This window comes from Octodon degus, unplaced genomic scaffold (assembly GCF_000260255.1).
Source record: "Octodon degus isolate 3935 unplaced genomic scaffold, OctDeg1.0 scaffold00108, whole genome shotgun sequence".
Classification (NCBI taxonomy): Eukaryota; Metazoa; Chordata; class Mammalia; order Rodentia; family Octodontidae; genus Octodon; species Octodon degus.
This window is the reverse complement of record NW_004524684.1, coordinates 1,767,992-1,789,709: the sequence shown is the minus strand read 5'-3', so window position 1 is coordinate 1,789,709 and position 21,718 is coordinate 1,767,992. Positions and strand designations below refer to the sequence as shown.

Genomic DNA, 21,718 nt, shown 5'->3' with positions numbered 1-21,718 from the left:
CAGCCTGATAGCTCAGCAGACTAAAGCACAAGCACCTGCATAGGCAGAGCGCAGCGGCCAGGGTCGGATCCCTGGCTTGCCGTGCTGCCCCACAATGCTGCCCCGCCCGTGGGGCATGCTGAAAGGGCAACTGAAAATGGGCATGGTGGTGCACACCTGTAATGCCAGCACTTTGGGAGGCTGAAAACAGGAGAATCACTATAAGCCCAATCTATGTAGTGAGACCTTATAGACCCTGTCCTAAATACAGAAAAAAATAAAGCAATTTAAATGCCATGAATATTAACATATCTTGATTTTTAATATAACATATTGCTGCTATATTTATTAGAAATAAAGGTGAGATCATGAAACTGATCTGAATTATCCAAAATGTATTAAGTTCACTTCTAAATTACTTATATAGGGTGAAATTAAAGTGATGAAAGTTCAGATAAATTGCTTCTAGCTATGCAGTCCAGACCTCTCAGAGTAAGAGTTTCAGGAGGCTGGACTACTAGGCAAGAAAAGGTTTGTAGTAATTCCAAGAGTCCAGGTGGCTCTAGAATTCCTAAGGAAGAAGACAGAGAGGCCTGCAGAAGGTACCTTCTATGTTCACTATGCAGGATTATACAAAATTGGGTGGGAAAAGAAATCAAATACTCACAGAATTTGTGAAATTTACAATGGACCATTATCCACACAGGACTGTGTAGAAGTCCTAACATTTGTCAAGAAAACAAAAATCTGCAGTCTTATGCTGGGGAGACCCGTACTATTTTCTTAATGAGATGCTGACACTTAAAAGGGTACTAGAAGGCTTAATACCTAGTTGAAAGCAGAAAACCAAGTTCTGGCTTTCAACTACGTACCTTTCCATACACCGCACTCTGATGTGTCATGTTATCCACAAGAGTATGGGCCCTAAGAATTGTACGGATTCTCAAATTTAAAAAAAAAAGAAAAAAAATTAAGAAATACTGAGAAATGATGTTTTCTTTTCTCTGCTTCTTAGAAAGTCAGCCACACTGCACTAAAAGTTCAATATAAATATTGTCTTCTGACAGCATTGTCATCAAACATTTAACAATTACCAATTGCACAGCAAGGCCCTATAATAATAGAGAAACAAGGATAATGATTCTTGGCCTCATGTATTAGAAGGAGAAACTCTACTGCAAATGATGCTCTATAAGGCTAGGATAAACCAAAGACCATTCATTGTAACACAGAGGTAGAAGACTAGCACTGTCTCAGTTACTCTTCTCCCGTTGCTGGGACAAATACCCAACACTGAGAATGATGGAAGGAAAGGTTTATTAAGCTCACAGTTACTGGAGGTTTCAGTCCATACTCAGCAGGCTCCAACGCACACTGGCATATGGAAGAGGGCAGCAGTTCATGGCGTCAGAAGGCAGCAATACAGCAAGAGCAAAAGGGAGGAGTAACAGCAACAATGGCAACAAAGAGCAAATCTGTCTCCCTTAAATAGCATTCAGGCTATCTGCTGCAGGCTGAGTGTAGCACTCACACCCATAGTCCCAGCAGCACCCAGATCCATAATCCCAGAAGTACTCAAATCCATAATCCCAGCCTTGGATCATGAATTAATCACAACTACAGAACTGCACCTCAATGACTTCATGAGGATTTGGGGGGACAAATACACACAAACCATAACAAGCACTTTGTAAGAGATTCCCAGGTAACTGTTGTTGGATGAAGCACAATGCATTTAGCTCATCTCTATACCATAAACATTTCAGATATCTATATAGAATGGTAAAAGAGAATCAGAATTGTTATAGCTTTTCCTTTTTCTGTTCCTGTACAGACACGATCATTCCCATTTCAAATGTGATAGCTCAAGAATTAGCTAAATACTACTATGGCCTAAGCTCTAAGAAAAGACAGTAATCATTAACGACAGTAATTCCAACAGGATGAAACACATTAAGTATCTTTAAAGCCAAGAGTTCACATAAGTAATTGGCATCAGTAAAAAAATATATAAATAAATAAATAAATTTACTAATTCACATAAGTAAAAAAGAAAAAAAAAAAACAAAACAAAACAGAATTGTCCTTTATAACTACATGACTCCATAAAGCATAAATGAGACAGAGCATGAATTGCAAGACAAAACACTCTGCTACTACCATAAGAGCACACACACCTTTCCAATGGCCATACACAAATAGGAGACACCTAACCCAGTCTCCAGAAGATTATGAAAGACATCCTTGAGGGAAAAAATGGTTTCTGAGTTTCAAAGATCAACATGAGTTAGATTTTAAAAAGGCAGAAAGTAGTTCAAAAACAAAGGTGAAAAACTGGAGAGCAAGACTTCATACAGTTGTGTTTGTTGAAGGGATAGCACTAGATGGTAGAGAAAGGTGAACAAAGGCAGTAGTAAGATATGAGTCTCTAGAGGAAAAGGAATGTTGCAGGACTGTCCTGCTACAAGGTTGTATACGGTTAGATTTCTGGACTTATGTGTAAACATTAAAATTATATAATTCTTTATGCCTATTTTTAAAATATATTTTAATTTTTTAAATGATTTTTCATCATATTCTGTATGGACTTAAAGCTCAACATATTAATACTTCATGAAAAATACCTGTTCCATGTTATGCCTAAGATGTTTGATATTCACGCAAATAGTGAGGTTAAGCTTAACAGCCTAGGTTGTATGGTAATAACAATAAGCTTGTCTTCTCCAGGGTTAACAACCTAAGTTGGCAAACTAAAATTAGAGAAAAAGGAGGGCTGCAAAGAAAGCCATCATTTTGGCCCTAGCCTTCCAAGCTCAATTAAGACTCAGGACATATGAGAACTTGTACTGTAACATCATGTAACTCAGTAGTGTCCCAGATTTTATCAAGGAGATCATGGGGCCAAAGAGGGAAGTGATCGATGATGTAGAGTGTGCCTAAGGAGAGTCACATGGAGAGAAAACATTCTCTCAGGCTTTCACAGAGAGCACACTGGCCAAGCAATGGCCGTGACTCATCCACATGGCTGACCCTGACAAAGGATCTACAATCTGAGGATAAATCAATCCTGAGGGGATTTGACTGACCTTATCAGATCCAAAAGCTACAACTTTTTTTGCATAGGTCCTGCTTTATCTTGGTCTTAACCATCCAGCAGAAAAGTATAAAAACAAAGTATAAGAAGTAAAGCCATGGTGTTACATTGAGCTGTAGGGGACTCAGGTCAACAATTTCTGACATTGCCAGTGAAGCAGAAGACCCAATACTATTATGGGCTACTGGACTCTTTTAGAATATTTTGCTGAGTTAACACACCTATAATATTCAAATAATGGAACTAAACAAAAAAGGGGATACCGATGAATGTCCATTTTGTATCTGTGTATTCAAAATGGTTAGGATAGATATATAGTTACATTCTCTTAATGAATAGAGGGATTTGTTCTAATGGTGTTTGTAAATAGGATATCAAGTCCGCATCTTGTACAGCAATTAACCACTAGGAATAATGTATGCAATGTGTTAATTATTGAAACTGCCCTACCAATTTGGTTTGAAACTGTCTCAGTGCTGTTTGTTTCTCAATAAAATTATGGGAAAAAAAGATATGAGTCTATGATGCTAAATGGAGCTAGATGAAGAAGATCCTGACAATTCTTAACCCTTGAAAAAAGCTAAGTTTATGCACACGTGAGAGAAACAATTTGCAGAATCTTGAGTAGGTAGAGGACAGGGTCAAATTTTTACTTAAGATGAATCCTCATGGATGTGAAGAGAAAATAAATGCAACAAGGATGAAGGAACAGGGCCGGCCAAATGGCTCAGCAGACTAAAGCACCTGCTCAGGCAAAGCGTGGCAGCCAGGGTCTGATCCCCCGCGTGCCGTGCTGGCCCTGCCCTTGGGACATGCTGAGAGTGCAATTCAGAGCAGGCATGGTGGCGCACACCTGTAATCCCAGCACTTGGGAGACTGAACACAGGTGGATCACTAGAGTCCTATTTACATGTAGACCCTGTACTAAAAAAAAAAAAAAAAAAAAAAAAAAGGAATAACAGAGGTAGTGACAGACTTTATAAATATTTATGCCATAAACAAGTAACAGAGTCCTACCAGAAGAACAAATGTAAAGGAAGCTTTGTATGAGTTTTCATACCACTGTAAAGATCATTCTATTGCAGCACTTACTGTAACATATAGAAATTATTTGCATTTTGGTTCCTCTACAATGCAGTTTTCTGAAAAGAAGAACTCAAAGTCTAATACATTTAGACCTATCATACATGTTATTTAACTGCAGTTGGGTGCAAATTCTACCAGGACAATTTCATTTTGGAGACACATGGTATTAAAACTCAAATCTATTATCCAAAATGTACTGGATAAAACTAAACATACTGAATTTTCCCTATATAAAATCAGTACAACAAGGCTGCACTCAGCAATTTTATTCTGAGTTTTCCAACAGTCATAAAAATTAACCACACAATCAAATTTCAGGACAAAACAAACAAGCACAATAATTAAAAACATATCCTTCTGCCTACCATTTTGAAGACTGGAAAAATATGACCTCATCCTCTGATTTCTCAAAGCTATAGAATCATTAAATTTTAATAAGACCACCTTACTAACCTCCTCTTGCACACTGTCTTTTATCTGATTAGCAATCACACTAACTTCCTCACAAATCTAGAAGCCAAAACTCTATCTCCAATTTTAATCCTTTTACGGGCAGAGGATGGGGAGGCCAGAAAGCAAAACTGAAACAAGATTTCACTTCTTAATTGCCAAGTAAAATACAGTCTAACAGTGTTACTAACTCTGTATAAAAGTGTGAGATTTTTAGGTTGGACACTCCAACATACATTCATTCATTCATTCTTCTTCTTGTTGTTGATACAGGGTCTCGCCAGACTCATAGTGATCCTCCTGTCTCAGCCTCCCCAGCGCTGAGACTACAGGTGTGCGCCACCATGCCTGGTTCTAGGCCGGCATGGCCAGGTTCTGGGGCTGGCACAGCATGGAGTACCAGGGATTGAACTCGGGACCTTGCACTTCGCAGGCAGGCACTTAGAACACCGAGCTATCTCCCCAGCCCTCCAGCATTTTATTCTCTATAAAACTTTGCTACTACTTCAACAGCTTTTGTCTGAATAAACTGTAAGGGAAATTTGGCAGACAGCAACCTAGTTTCTAAGGTACCCTATTAAACTGCATTTATAATGTCATTCCCATCTGTTTACAGAATGATAAACATACAGCAGGTCAACAACAAAGTTTTAGACGCAGGTAAAAGAAGGCACATTTGCCTAATTTTAGGCTGTCAATTGTACTATCAACTTATTTCACCACTATGTCTGTTGCCATAGTTAAAGATAAACAGCAAAATATTTGGAATATAACTGGCAAATATTTTTTCTTTGACTAATGTCTCTATTTTAAATTTATTAATCAGAGAATTTTTTAAAAGGCTAAAAAGTAGTGTTACAGTGTACCATAAAAATCTTTCTTTCCAAAACTCAACAAGTATAAGACCCCTAGACTCATTAAAGAATTCTACCTCTGTTCAAATCATCTGTTGGACCTGCTCCTGTCTATGTGAACAACTAAGTCTTAGGCCTGGTTTTTAGATACTGCTTAGGCAAATGAGGGTTTCCTCTTGATGTAACAATTCAATTTATACAAAAACTGACTGCAGCATTTCCAAAAAGTCATATACAATATGAAATTCCTATCTCTGGCATACCAAGGTATTTATAAAATAAAAACTTCCTATTACAAGTTGAATCTTTTAAGGAGAGCACATACAAACACTAAGCATTTGATGTGTATATATTCACAGTGCCTAAATATGATGAAAAGATATTTCAAAAAACCTTAAAAATAAGCAATTTTCTTCTGATATTGTTTTCATGAACTTAGTACATGTATTCTCAGGAGTAAAGCACATGATCCTTGACATTCATAAACATTACTGTATAGCAGTTCAGGAGAATATTGCTAGGATACAGCACAAGATTTTTTTTTAATTTTTCCTTTTTTTTACTCATGGGAGTTGATTTTCTGCTACCTACACTAAATACAGTCAGTAGTAGTCCAAAAAGAAATGTCTATTAACTCAAGGCACAGTTGTTGAAATCTCTGGATTAGGTTAAAAAACGAAAAGACAAAAACCTTCAGTTTCCTTATCTCTTAGTTCTCATCTATAAAATCTACTAAAAAGGTTAGTGTCTAACCTATCTTTTTTCCCTAAATTGAAGATTCTTTAGTTAAAAAAAAAAAAAGTCAGATTGTAGCACAAGGTAACCAATAGTGAGAGGCTCAGGCAAAAAGAACCGGGAGTGCAGAGGCGCAGGGTCCAAAACAGAAGGCTTCTGTCTGAGTCACGTAAGAGCTTCCCCCAAGGCAGCTCGCTGGAGTAAAACAGTGCTTGCTGGGAGTTCCCACAGTGTGCCTTAGAGCAGTGCAATTTGTTTACCTGTAACTGATCAAACCCACTAAGCACAATTAGGTGCTGGTAAACTTAAGAAAATGCATTATTTCCTTTTTCTTTTCTAAATACCTTTCTTTACCATGAGTGCTCCATATGATGCCAGGTAAAAAGTGACACATATGGAGGAAAAACAATCTTTGCTGGAAATGAAGGCAAAGGATAAGAGACAAAGCAATCAATGCCAACAATATAAATTTCAAAAATACACAGGAAACCTGATCACTTCCAATGGTGTTTTCCTTTTTAGCAGAAACACAGCGCTCAGTTTTCCCATATGTTAGTTATCTCACGTAATGTGTGCATTAACCTTCAAAGAATTCTCACCTCAGCATTATAGGCCAGGAAATTAGGAACGGAGAAAAATTCCACGAAGTTTAGCAAATAAAAATAAAGTCAACTAACCTAGGATTGTTTGGGAAACCCAAACATGCTTTCAAACAACCTAAATTGTTACACATAATTAGCCCCAAATACCAAAACAATAGTTTGTAACAACTGCAGAAAAAATATATTTTCATGTTTGATTTCAAGATTTTACATTTTTAAAACTTCACTTATCAATTGCTATAATTCATGATGGAAACGATGGGTTAATAGTTTATAAACACGTAATTGTATATATTTATATTAGCATTACTTAATTCTAACAAAAGCAATCTTTTTTGAGACAGTCAATAATTTATCACAAAGACCTTTCAACCCTGTTTTGTTTCAACCCCCACCCCTCTTCCCTGCCTCCCTGCTCCTTCCCATTGAAAAAGCTTTATTCTCACCACATTCGCTTCTTATTTTTCCATCCCCTTTTCTCCCCCCCTCCTCCATTGCTTGTTCATTCATGCAAAAGAGCTTTCCCTACTACCTATATATCTCCCTACTCTATACATATATTCTCAGATTAGAGAAACTATCTGAGCTTATGTGTCTGATTTATCTCACTTAATATTGTGATCAAGTTGTACCACAGCATATACACTATAAACATACTAATATAAATTTTTTTAATTTAAAAATTCATATGCTAAAAGAGCAACCATAGCATTGTTATAAAATACTCTATTAACCATCTGCAGACCCCTTAAATGAACTCTAGCTATTTGCCAGAGAACACAAAATGCGTTTTTACTTTTCAGTCATTAAACCAAATTTCATTCTAGTAGTCCTGAGTCCTGCCTCACTCCATAGCACCCATTTGGAGCCTGGGAGATAGCTCTGTGGCTTAAGTGCTTGCCTGGCAAGCTCAAGGTCCTGAGTTCGATCCTGAGTGAAAAAAAAAAAAAAGAAAAGAAAAAGAAAAAGAAGAGAAAAAAGAAAATCTTAAACCATAGTACCCATTTGGAATATAACAGAAATGCATAAGAATTGTGTTTCTAGACAGGAATTGTCTGCCACCCAAATTCATTTGACAATGATATATAAACACAAAATACATGGTTTTAATTATACTTTCAATATGGTTAAGTAAAATGCTGTGTTGTTGAAGTGAGAAAAAAAAGATCTGAGGGTCTTTCAAGACCAGAACCCTAGGCTGGGGAGACAGCTCAGCCGCATGAGCGCCTGCCTAGCAAGCTGCATGGTCCTAAGTTCGATCCCTGAGACCAAAATAAATAAATAAATAAAAATACAAAAAAAAGACCAGAATCCTGAGAAATGTATATGCCAGTATTCATGTACTTAAAAAATATATTATTATTTACAAAAAATAAGCTAGTACACATCATAACGGAGTGGATATTCTAAATATCTACGTGTTTGACTAAAACTATAAGCACTAAATTATTAATTCCACAGAAACTTGTAAGACTGTATAAGAGGGGATAAATGTCAGACAATCTTAACTTTGAAGGACACGGAGAAAACTTTTGTGATCCTGACCTCTTACTCAGCTCTAGCTCAGCTGTATGGGCTGCAGCTATACAGAAGGAAATAAAGCCATTTGCCAGAGCCAATGTGCATATTAGTTCACCTTCTGTGGTGGGGTCAACAGTGTCCTCCAAGAGTTCATTCCTGCTGTAAACTTGAAGTGCACTATTTGAAAATACGTTCTTCCCATATGTAGTTAAGGACCTAAAATCAGATCTTAAATTAGATAGGCAATAAATTCAGTGACTGCTGGCCTTTAAGAGGGCCAGGGAACAGCCAGGCATGGTGGTGCACACCTGTAATCCCACCACTTGGAAGGGTAAGACAGCAAGATTGCACAAGTTTGAGGTCAGCCTGGACTACAGTGAGTTCAAGGCCACCCTGGACAACACAGTGAGACCCTGTCTCAAAAAAAAAGAAGAAGAAGAAGAGGACCAGATTGGGCAAGATAATGAGCTGAAGTACTGCCTGGACTACACAGTGAGACCTTGGTGGTGGTGAGCAGGCTGGGCTAGGTAACATGAAGATGGAGTTACAGAGACTGAAACTACACACTTAGAAGACAAGAATAGCAAAGATGGTTCACTGGAAGCTAGAACAAGGCACAGGACAGATTTCCCTCAGGTTACTTCGCTCCAGGAGGAACCACACCTGTTGATACCCTAATTGTGGTCTTTTAGTCTCCTGAATTAAAAAATTATTTTAAGCCACCCAAGTCATGATCATTTATTTTGAAAGCTCCAGGAAACTATTATGACTTCTTATGGTATCTTGATTATTATTATAATACTCTATTATATCTTGGCATCTATCCTATCACTGAGATGATGTATTTCATTATCAAATAAACATCCAGCGAGGCACTCCTGATAAAGTGGCAGTACTCTCACATCATCATCTACTCCAATCCACATTCTGATATCAATGCACACGCACGACACCAACCACACTTTGTTTCAAAAAGCTAAAGACCTCTCCAAAGACCCTCACATCAGATGTCCCCTATAATAAACTCAGTCTCTAGTCTGTTTTTAAAAGAAACTTTAGTGTAGGAGGACTGGTGAACTGAAAGTTTGCTGAGCTTTATCACTAATCTGTGATTGTGACTAAATTAGTAGCTTCATGTTAAGGGCATTAGGTTTATTTCTATGAAGTAAAAAGTTGACCAAATTAGATGATCTTCACAGACTTGACCATAGTTTCTTTCTTTTTTCTTTTTATTTTGGCCTTGTATGCAAACTTAAGACACATTTACTTAAGCTATAGATCCCCAAACTGGAGAAAGGGTGTGGACAGAAAACCAAGAACTTTTAGGCAAAACTAGAAAAGAAAAGTAAATCTTAAGTGAAAAGGCAGATAGTACAGCCAAATAACTTAACCACCCTATTTCTGCTATGACAGGTTTGATTTCTGATGAGTTAGGTGACTTTATTATTTTTTTTCTTTTGGCGGACCCAGGGATTGAACTAAGGAGTTAGGTGACTTTAAACAGAAGAAGTAGAAAATATGACCATGGCTCAAGTAAACAGCACTGAGATCTTCAACTGTCACTCAATGACTTTGCCAAATGAGAGTTACACAGCAAACAAAGACCAAGTACTGCTGCTCTGAAGCTAGAACTTAGAAGTCTGGTGTTTCACAGTGTGTCCAGCCTCATGACAATCTTTAGAACCCATGAAATAGAATATTTTAGTTTTAGGGGGGGATTCAGCTTGACAATTTAGGAGTATATGAAGTAATAATAAAAGATAGCATTTACTGAAGGCATATCTTGTGTTTAGCACTACACTAAGAATTTACAAAGATCGTCAATTAATCCTCAATATATACAAAAGGTGGCATTATCTTCCCTTTAGATATAGAAAAAAGTCACATTCAGAGACAGTAAGCAATTACCCAAACTCAGACTTCCAGGAACAAGGATCTAAGCCTCCACTCTCCAAACCCCAAACCTTGTTCTTGCCACCCATTAAAATACAGTGCTGCAGCAAGGGTCATCCTGAGGGGTGTGATGGCGAGGAAGCAGATGTGCTTCTGGCAGTAGGGGATGTGTGTTGTTTTTTGATACAGAGTCTCACTATGCAGTTCAGACTGGTAGTGATCCTCCTGTCTCAGCCTCCCCAGTGCTGGTATTACAGGTGTGCACCACCATGCCTAGTCCGGGCACAGCAAGTGGTACTTGGGATCAAACTTGGGACCTTGTGCTTGCCAGGGAGGCACGAATGCTGCTGAGCCATCACAGCCTTGCTTGTTTGTTTTGAGACAGGGTCTCCCTCAGCTGCCTAGACAGACCTTGAACTCAGTCTGGCCTCAAACTTAGGACCCTTCTGTCCCAGCCACCAGAGTGGTAGCATTTACAGGCATGCTGCCACTGTGCCCAGCTTCAGGGTTTTGATCTGAACTATTTTATACTTGATGTTCAGCATGCAAACATTTATCAAGCAGATTCATATTCTGTGCAATTTTCTGAATACATACTTCTAAAAAATATACAACATACATCAGGACTCTCTTGCAAGTAAAAATCCAATTCACATCAACTTTAACACGTGAAAGAATTTGTTCAGTCATTCAGCTGAATTACTAGATGTCAAGGCTAAAGTAAATTCAGAGTGGAAGGCGAGAATCCAGGTACCAAAGCCATCCTGTCCTCTCCTCCTAAATTCTGGATCTGTTTGTTCTGTGTAGTGTTTCAGTACTGCAGATGGGCCCAGGGCCTCATGCAGGACAGGGAGGAGGAACCTCATGAGCTGCATGCTGAGCCCCTGAGACAGTTGTAAAGCCAGGTTTGCTTCGACCTCCAGGGGTTATGAGTGTGCCAGACTCCAGCTTTTCCTTTTTCCTGAGCCTTAGCCTCTCTCATAATTCAGCCCTCTTAAGCATAATTTTCTTCAGGCTGTTGTAACTCATCTGGCTGGAGGCAGCTCATACTTCCATCCTTCTAACCCCCAATGAAAGAAGCCACAGAGTGTTTCCCATCAGGTCTGACTGCTAAACAGTCTGTAGAGGACCAGCTTGAGATGTTGGACATCCTGGGCTGACCACTGGGGACGCAGGCTGAAATTTTCTCCCTCACCTTGCCTTAGCCACCGCCTCACCTCAAACTACTAGCCCAGGAATGTACTCCAATTTCTTATCTACTATAGCCCAAGTCATAAGATAATTACTACTCTTGGTTGGGCATGGTGGCACACACCTGTAAACCTAGCACTCCGGAGGCTGAGACCTGAGGATCAATCATGAGTTCGAGGCCAATGTGGCTACACAGTGAGCTCAAGGCCAGCCTGGGCTCCACAGTGAGACCCTGTCTCAAAAAACAGACAAAAAAGATAATCACTATTCTTAAAGAGTAATACTATAGCTCAATGGATTAAAGTGTCTACAAGCAGGTGCAGGGGCCAAGGGTTTGATCCTTGGGCCTTCTGTGCCAGCCCTGCCCCTGGGGTTCTCTGAGACAGCAATTGAGACTGGGTATGGTGGTACATGCCTGTAATCCCAGCTCTTGGGAGGCTGTAAACAGGCAGATCATTATGAGTCTGATCTAGTAGTGAGATCTTGAACACCCTATAGACCCTTCCCTAAAATACAAAAAAAAAAAAAAAAAAAAAAAAAAAAGAAGAAGAAGAAAGAAAGAGTAAAACTTCATATTTACTGAACAATTTATAAGCCACTTAAAAAAGGGCTTTTTAAATCCTATGGTTGGGCTGGGGATATAGCTCAGCGGCATAAGCACCTGCCTAACAAGCACAAGGTCCTGAGTTTGATTCCTGGTACAAAAAAATCCTAAAGTTCATGGAGTGCCTCTCCCTATGGGGTACAGGGGAAAATTACTGTGAGAAGCTCACAGGAAGAGGGACTGAAGCTCCAGGAAGAAGCAATACAGTACCCTAGCTGGTTAGCAGCACAAGCCAAAGAGCAGCGCTCTCCCTACCTACAGTACCATGAATAGGAGATTAAGACACACTACAGACTGAACAACAACTATGAAATATGGCACTGGGGGAAAGCTTACAAGAGAAAACACAGTATATTCATTTGTCCATAGCTTATGATTTCTTCCTTCATAGATCTTTATTTTCTATCTGCTACCCTTAATTATTCAGGGGCAAAAGAATGTATGGAAGACTGTAACCCACCAGAAAGGATTTTTGTGGTTGCTTAATATGCTTTTGGCTGCAAGGAGCTTAGGACAAAAAAAAAAAAATATCTGTGTATAACTGGGAAAATAAGGGAACTGACTATTTCACATGATAGGAAATCCTGGAGTAGATTTCAAGAGTTGCTCATTCTATAGCTCAAAAACTCCTATAAAAACTCAGGTACTTTCTGTCTTTCAATTCAGCCACCTTCAACTTGTTGGCAAGGTTCCTCCCGGGGAACAAGGTCACTAAAAGGGCTTCAGTGGGTCATCCTCATCCATCAAGGACAGAAAACATCTCTCCATTCATTTATTTACTTTAGTACACACAGTGGCACATCATAAACACTAAGTTCTGCTATTATTACTGGTTCTGTCTGTAAGAAACAGGAACCTTCCTAGAAGGCTTCCTATCTCAGTGAAACTAAAATACAAGCCCCACTCTAGGCTAGCCCCTGGGAAGGGCACAGAGTGAATGCCATACCTGGTTGAACCAGCGCTCGCCTCCTCCTCCCTGTCTCAAATGCCTGTGGGAAATGAATTCACCCATGAAGCAGAGCTCTGCCAGCAAGCAGACAGACCAGGGACAGGTTGAGGGTGCAAACCCACTGTATCTCAAACCCCCTCCCCTCAACACCCTGTCTTCTCATAGAGCTAGAGGAAGGGTCAAAGGCTCCTCAGGCTCTCCACATCATGGAGAGCCTTCTGCGGTAGGAAGGAGTCTGCCAACCCCAGAAAGCAGGAGAGGAGAAGAGGTCAACCAGCAGACCTGATGGTGTCCCCATCTTGGGACTCAAGTATTCTGAGACAAGCTTCACCACTCTGCATTACTTTAGCTTGAAAGTCAAAAGAGTTTTCCTCTTTTTTTGGAGGGGGGGTGTCTTCTTTAAAAAAAAAAAAAAAAATAGTAGATTTCTCCTCTTAAGACAGGTAGTAGGGCCGGGGAGATGGCTCCATAGAATAAGCACTTCCCTGGCAAGTGCAAGGGCCTGAGTTCAATCCTCAGTTCCACAAAAAAAAAAAAAAACAGGTAGTGAGGTGCTGTGCGGTATGCCTACTTGAGAGACTGAGGCAAGAAAATGACAAGTCTGTACCAGGCTGGGGAATTCAGCAAAACCCCATCCCAAAGCAAAACAAAAGGGCAAGGGAGGCTGTTCCATGGCAGGGGGCTTGCCTAGGAGTCACAAGGCCCTAGGTTCAATTGCCAGTGCAGCAGAAAAAAAGAACCTGGTTTGTGCTACATTTATTTTACTTGCCAAAGAATCCTGACAGAGGCAGAAAGGACAATCTTATAGACAAGCACATAGGGTTTGGGAACTGAATGCTGAGAGCCACTGAGCAAGCTACCACTCTACACCAGCGTGTAAGCACGCATGCTTGCGACACACAGATGAACTTCACTAAAATGGTGGAGAATTAAAGTTCCCAGTGATGTGTGACTGACTGCAGTTATCGTTCAAGTTCATGTTACTTATCCCAGTCCACCTATGTTTTCTTACTGGCCATACATCCTTCAAGGGCAATGAACAAGAGCTGCGTTGTTATTTCCTAAGTTCTAGAATCTCAGCTTTACTCTACATACTTTTTTACCCTTTTACATCGGGGGTATTTGTAAGCCATCCTTATTTTATCATTCATCTCTTGAAAATAGAACTTCACTCTACTCTGACCTATATATTCGAAAGAGAATCCTGTTGGTCATTATTTTAAAGGAATACCAGTTTTTGTTTGTTTGTTTTTGGTTTTTTTGTTTTGTTTTGTTTTGTTTTTGTGGTACTAGGGATTGAACACAGGACCTTGCACTTGCCAGGAAGGCACTTATTCTACTGAACTATCTCCCTGGCCTGTGCCCAGTATATCTGAACCCATAAAACTTCAAGCAAGTCTCCATTCTGTAACTAGATTTTTTTTTTTTTTTTAACCAGGAATCGAACTCAGGACTTTGATCTTGCCAGGCAGGCACTGGTCCCGCTGAGCTTTATCCCCAGCTCTCAGGTCCCCATTCTGGGTAATAAACAATTCCCTCTCCTTAGAAATGAGAAACTAGGGTTGGGGAGATAGCTCAGTGCCATAAGCACTGCCTGGCAAGGGCAAGGGCCTGAGTTCCATCCTCAGTATCTCAAAAAAAAAAAAAAAAAGAAACAAAGAAAGCAAAAAAGAAAAAGAAAAAGAAATGAGAAACTAGGCCAGCAAGATAGCCCAATGAACTAAGTGGATCAGGGTTCGATTCCTAGCACCACATGCCACTCTGGCCCTGCCCTCAGGTGCACTGAGCAGGTCACCGAGACTGAGCACAGTGGCATGTGCCTATAATCCCAGCCCCGGGGAAGCTGCAAACAGGAGCATCACTATGAGTCCGAGCTGTATAGTGAGACCTAGTACCAAATACATCTTAAAAAAAAAAAAAAACAAAGAAAGGAAGAAAGAAAGGAGACACCAGAAACACAAAAACAAAGTATTTTGTTATTAAAAAAAAAAAAGGTACTCAGCAGCCCATTAGTTATCAGAAAGTATTTTAGTGTCTCCATTGCTACTCATGATGTGTTCTTCCAGGCTAATAACTAAAAATTACTTTGTAACAACAGGAATTTTTGAGTGATTTGTGATTATGATGACTAGAACAGTACATGTTTTAAAATTAAATAGCAAGGGACTTCAAACATCTCAGAATAAACTATGCACAGAATAACTTGCTGAAAGATACTTGATATTTAATTTTAATTTCTATGCATTTATAATACTGGCACATAACTTGTTATATTTTTCCTGGAAATTTCACATTTCATATAAGAATTTACTTTCAAAACAGTTTACAAATCAAGTAGTGGCTATTGGGGCTGGCTAGTTCAGTACTCAGCAGAAACATACAAAAATGTCACTGTTTTCCACCAGAGAACAGTGGTGACCAAAATGAGTCAGATAAATAAATACTCATTAACATGGTCAATATTATTTTTTATTTACAATGAGGGATACCAGGCAATATAAGCTGGCTACTACTGAATGATGGACAAAAAAACAAGGTTAAAATATAAAAACTTTTAAATCACCTAATCCAGGACATTTTAACCTGGGTTCTAAATCAAGCATAACATTTTATATATATATATGAACATTAGATATATTTTCCCCCAAAATAAGATCCTTGGCTTGCATCACAATCTCAGAGGGAACTATAACTGAAAAGATGCTGAGAACCAATCTAATCATTGTGGAGAAGAGAAGCAGAAGCTCAAAGAATTTGCCCATGATCAAATATTCAGCAAGTATCTGCTTCTGTACTCAAGCCTTCTTTTTACTAAAGCATAATTAGCTCAAAAAGGATTAATAAGCATATACCTAAAAGAAAACCAAATCCATATGCCCTAAGGTCAGTGAGGAGAGAGGCATTGATGTGAAAAGGACCCAAGATAGCAGCTCTGAGGCAGAACTCAGGCCAGAGCAGGCAGCAGGCTGCAGACTGACCATGCCAAGGGAGGGAAGGGCCTCATGGGGACCTGTGGGTCCTCAGACACAGGCTCAGGTGCCAAGTCGGCTCAGCTGGCCCTCAACCTGTGAGTTAACAGACACAGTGGCAAAGTGAGAGCTAAAGAGAAAAACAATCTTCAAGGCTACAAAGTAAGATAACACACCAGCAGGGAGGATGAGAAAAAATCAGCTCAGCCTTCAAAATCACAACAGCAAAAATGCCAAGAAGGAAAAAGAAACAAGCAAACACATACATCAAAGCAGAATTCCAACAAAACACTACGATCACTACAATCAAACCCACTTAGGCAGTACAGTGATCTGCCTTGCTCCAAAACCCAATTAGGAACTTTCTCAGGTAGTCAGGGACAAACTCCAGATGGCAGAGGTCAAACACAAGCAGAGAAAAATCACTCAGGTAACCTTTACTTTATTAGCACAGTAAAATGCACAGCCAAGGTACAGCCTTATGGGTGCTAAGGGCTGGCAGAGGAGGGCAGTGTACTCATCTCCAGCTCCACTGAGAGCTGCCCACAGCCCAGGGCGCCGACCACCCCGAACCACACACGCCTGCAGCTTTCCTCTTCCTCTCAGTCAGGCAGGAGCATTCCTCCTCCTGTGCTCTGTAACTTTCCCCCTTCTATCTATAAGCACCTTGTTCCTGCCCCAAAGTGCTTCTGATGACTCTTTATGGAGCAGCAGTTATCAGGGACTCTGGAAACATCATAGAGCCTCACAGGCTACACACATGCATGATGCACACACAACTTCACCAAAATTTGTAGTCACTCAGAACAGAAGTAGGCATAGGGAAAGCTTATTTTAAAAAAAAAAAAAAAAAGCTAAAACATTTTCATAGTCAGAAATAACACCTACAATGAAATGACCAAGAAAAGGTAGGCATGTTTAAAAACATACAGCAAATACAGTAAAAAAAAAACAAAAAACTAACATTATTTAACAGGGTATTACTCACTTTTGAGAAGGAAAATCCTTATGCAATGAGGCTACTAAGATCTATGGGCCTAACCTAGCTTTACCTGTTTTGCAAATTAATTTTTATGTGAACACAGCCATGCAGATCCATCTCACATATTGCTTGTGGCTGTGTCTTGTACTCTAGCAACGGAGGTAACTGTGACAGGCACTCCGCAGACCTCAGAGGATCAACTATTTACTCCAGAGCCATGTGCCATCTACTCATAATGCCAATCTCCTTCTGAAGTAATTACGAAAAGTAAAACCTCACACCTCATATTTGTAACCCTCGTCCTCTTATGGGCATGAAGAGTTCCAGAACTTCAGCTTGAGAACCACTAAAGAATTTAAAATGACTGCCCCTAGGCAGCAGAATTCAGAATTTGTTATGGGTAAGGGAAGGCCCTAGAGGATGGGACCTGCTGTCTTTTTCTTTTTCTTTTCCTTTTGCAGTATGCCTTGAAATAGTATTCCTTTAAAGTATTTAAAAGCAAAACAGAGCCAATGAAATTCAGTTAATGGTTCTAGTAATTGCCTAACATAAAATGCATGAGGGTATCTCCTGGTATATTTTCCACGTTTGTTAAGGCTGCTCTGGAGAACTGTTGGTTGCACACACTCAAAGCTGCTAGGTAAATGCCCCTCACATAAAAGCAGTGTCCCTGCGCTAACTGTGTATGAGTGTAAAATTCCAAGCCCTCCCATCCCCAGAAAGGTCAGCCAAGTACAGTACGTTCCACACATGCTCTTCAGTCCCAAATGTTTCACACAAAAAGCCAGCAGAGAAAATGTTTCAAAACATTTCTCCCATAAGCAGAAATAAGAAAAGAAAAAAAAAAAATCTTGCAAAGACACATGTTAAATCTGGCTTGTTTTCCCTTTGTTCACTTGTTTAGTTAGGCAGACAGGTTTTTAAGTTTATTAGAAATTTACAATTAAAGGTTACATTTACATAGGACCAAAAAAACTGACTCAATCATAGATTGGCATATTACTTCCAATTAAGTACCTTTCATGAAAAATGTAGTATTATGTATGTACAGTATGGTCTACCCAGAAATAAATAACACACTCAAAGATGGACTGCATTATTAGATTTATCTAATATTGGATATGTGTTTTAATTATCACATATCCAATTCAACTAATTCTAAAAATTGATTTTCCCTAGTAAAAAAGCTTCAAATGTCTAATTATATTTTGTTAATACAAATCTAAGGGGCTGGAGAGATGGCTCAGTGGTCTAAGGCACCTACTTAGAACAAGCTTGGCAAAGCATCAGGGACCGCGGTTCAATCCCCCAGCACCACATGCCAGCCAGCCCCGCCCCCTGGTGGGCTGAGCTGGCCACACACACACACCTCTCTCTCTCTCTCTCTCTCTCTCTCTCTCTCTCTCTCTCAAATAAATAAAAATAAAAAAAAAATCTAAGTAAGGCATCAAAAATGTTTCAAGATGTAAAAATAAACACAATTCACTACACATATGAAAAAATGTAAGATATAAAATAACATACATTTTAAAATACGGAAACTTTTTTAACAGTGAACAATTTAGCTTTAAGTCATATTTTCTTTTTATTATAAAGGAAAGAATCACATTGATTAAGCTTATTGTGAAAGACACTGGCTGACACAGACAGTTAAGTAATTATGACAGGTAATTCTGAAGCATGAAACTAAACATTTTATATTTCAATTTAGAAAATACAATCTGAGTGGCTTACTTTACTGAAAAATTTCAGCTATTAAGTTAACTTACAACAAATTAAAAATGGCCATCTCTCTTGTTATAAAATGGTAATAAAATTATAACTTTTACTAACCCTGATCCTTTAAAAAAATAAGAAAACATTTAATGCTTTTTACATAATTCTAATTATATGCTGTTTATTTTAACTGACAGCAATTAATCCAGCTACATTGATATCATGGAGTAAAAAGTAGAGGAGAAGTATTTTTAGGCATAATCCTAACTAGAAGTTAAGCATAAGCAAAAATTAGTCTTCTCTTTTTGTTCAAAAGCCTAAATATCTAACTTTATCATTATTTTGGACATTATTTAACATAAAGTTATTCCTCAAAATAAACATGGAGTTTTGAAATTAAAACATTCTGAAAGTTAAAAACTTTGACTATCAACTTACCTTCTTTTGATACCAGACTATAGCATCTGTGACTTTGGACGCCATTTATTCCACTGAATTTACACATTCGACATTTTAGGCTGCAACAGAGAAAAAGCATGCCAGTGAGTTCGCTTCTGCCTTCCTAGAGTGACCGGAGAGCAGGCACACACAGCACTCTGGTTACTTACAGAGCAAGGGACGTGTGACTATACTTGTATTACACCCTGACTCATTACTATTTTAGCAACAGGTTCTCTTAAGTAAACAAAAATTAGTTAGGCTTCTTTTTGTGTAAATACACTATCTGAATGTTCTTACAAAATAGGATGAATTGTTTGGTAAGCAAATTGAACATTTTAATCAAGTCTCTGAATGTCCAAAGTTATTTTGGAAGGTTTTCGTTTATACATTCACAGGTAATAGAAACCAATCCACTCACTTAGTTACAGATCAATTTTGCCACGCTTTCTACCAAGGAACTTGGGTAATTACTGCTGCTAATGGAGGGACTGATAGAAATGCCAACACCTATAATCATCATTTTCCTTGATACTCAGTAAACAAAAGATGAACTAAAATCAAATAACCAGATAAGTTTAAAATTTATATTAGGCTAGTGTGGTGGCATTTGCCTATAATCCCAGCACATGGGAGGCTGAGGCAGGAGGGTCACTTAGAGTTGAAGGCCAGGCTAGGCTACAAAGTGAGTTCAAGGCCAGCCTGAACTGCACAGAGAGACCCTGTTTCAAATAAATAAATAAATAACAAAATGTATATAAAATACTAAGCCAAGACTACAGTTAATTTCACAGAAATAGACAGGTGTAGTAGCACATACCTGTAATTGCAGTACTTAGGAGGCTGAAACAGGAGAATCACCAAGAGCTCAAGGCCAGCCTGGGACACAAAGTAAACTCAAGCCCAGCCTGAACTACATAATGAGACTCTGTCTCAAAGAAATAAATAATATTAAGATCTTCTCAATAAATTTGGCTATTTACAAAGCACACACCATTCTCACAGAAGATCGCACCTATCTTGTGTGCCTAACAGAGCACTGGGCCCTAAAGTTAACTGTTCCTTGGCCCTAAAGGGGATTTCACCCTGAGCCCAGCCTACTACAGAATGCTCCTCTAGTCACAGGACAACACTAGCTTGGACAGCTTCTCTGACATCGTTTAAGGATAAGCCAATAATAGTGTGAAAACCAGAAACTGACCCTGGCACTCATCACAACCGAAGATCACCAAGGCCAGGCCAAGAGGCCGTGGAAATAGCTCAGAGGCCTAAGCCGCGCCTGGAAGCGCAAGGACCGAGTTCACATGCTATGCCAGTCCTCCCTCCGAGCTGCAGAGTGAGAGCCTGTACCAAATACATAAATTTATGGTGAAAAAATTAAAATTCAGGGCATGTTAAACATTCTCGAAACAAAACAAACACACACACGAAATAAATAATTAAATAAATAGCCCAAAGCCACACCAGATCTCAGGAGGTCACAGGAACAAAGCACACTGCTGAACCAATTCTGATACACACAGATACCAGCCACAGAAAGGCCATATCAGTAGCGTGCAACAGTAAAAACAAAGGAAGGATTACAGATCCAGAACACACTAGGATTCAAATATAATTAAGTCTATTATCAAGAACAAATATCTGGGGCTAGGGAGATAGCTCAGTAGGATAAGCGCTTGTCTGGCAAGTGCAAGAGCCTGAGTTCAATCCCCGATTCCGCAAAAAAAAAGGATAAATGTCATTTGTACTTGCCAGCTAAGTGCTTATACTGCTGAGCTATCTTGTGGGCCCTCTTGATGCTTTTTTAACCACTCAATAAATATTTTTAAAAATTAAAAAAAGAACAAATGTCAGACAATCACCCTCTAGTTGAAAGTAGAATTTTTTTAATACTTGTATTTTTGACAGACCAAATTGTTTAATACCTTTCCTAAGATATGAATACTTTCATTTTTAATGGATCAAATCCACGCACAAGTGTTCTGAAATTCTTGTCAAAAAACATGATATTATGGAAAGAGCAAGACCACAGAATGAAAAGACTCGCAGTGTTCAAAGGTAATTCTGAAGAAGCCACTGCATCTCTTGTGAAACAGGAATACCTACACCTACTTACCCCTTCAGAGGGTTTTTGTGGCCAATAAGTAATATGTGTAAGATGCCTACCATACTCCAGAACATATAGATATCAAATTAGAATTTTCATTATTAATTTTTAAATTAATTAAATAAATTTTTAAATTAATACTGTCCCAGGATGGGGAGTATAAGGGGATTAAAACAGGATCACATTGTGCTATATACATGCCCCTCCTCCCTAACATGAATGTACAAACATACACTAATAAAAAAGGAAAGAAAAATACCCAACCCCCCCAAAAAAAATTCCCAGTATAGGAAATGGGAGGTGTCCATATTTCTTGTTTAAACATGGAAAACAACAGGTGTAGTGGCACCTGTCTGTAATCCCAGAACCTGGGAGGTGGAGGCAGGAAAGATCTTCGAGAGTTCAAGACCAGCCTGGTCTACAAAGTGAAACTCAAGGCCATATATATGGAAAAGAACTGGACAAAAACTCATGGTGGCTCATGCCTGTCATCGTAGCACTCAGGAGGCTTGGGCAAGAGGATCACAAGTTTGAGCCCAGGCTAGGCA

At 39.1% G+C, this 21,718-nt stretch overlaps 1 protein-coding gene across 9 annotated transcripts in view; it reads right to left on the bottom strand.

Moving 5' to 3' along the window:
* The window catches only part of Phtf2 (putative homeodomain transcription factor 2), a 135,424-nt gene that overhangs the window by 91,805 nt on the left and 21,901 nt on the right, over window positions 1-21,718 (bottom strand). For 3 of the 9 annotated variants that reach the window (XM_004639251.1, XM_023724294.1, XM_023724295.1), the window contains exon 1: window positions 19,064-19,231. In XM_004639251.1, coding sequence (XP_004639308.1) covers window positions 19,064-19,108 — 45 coding nt within the window. In that variant the 5' untranslated portion in view covers window positions 19,109-19,231. Of the gene's footprint in view, window positions 1-19,063; window positions 19,232-19,883; window positions 19,903-21,718 lie in introns of those variants that run through there. The other 6 variants (XM_023724287.1, XM_023724290.1, XM_023724288.1 and 3 more) reach the window with 5 other exon arrangements.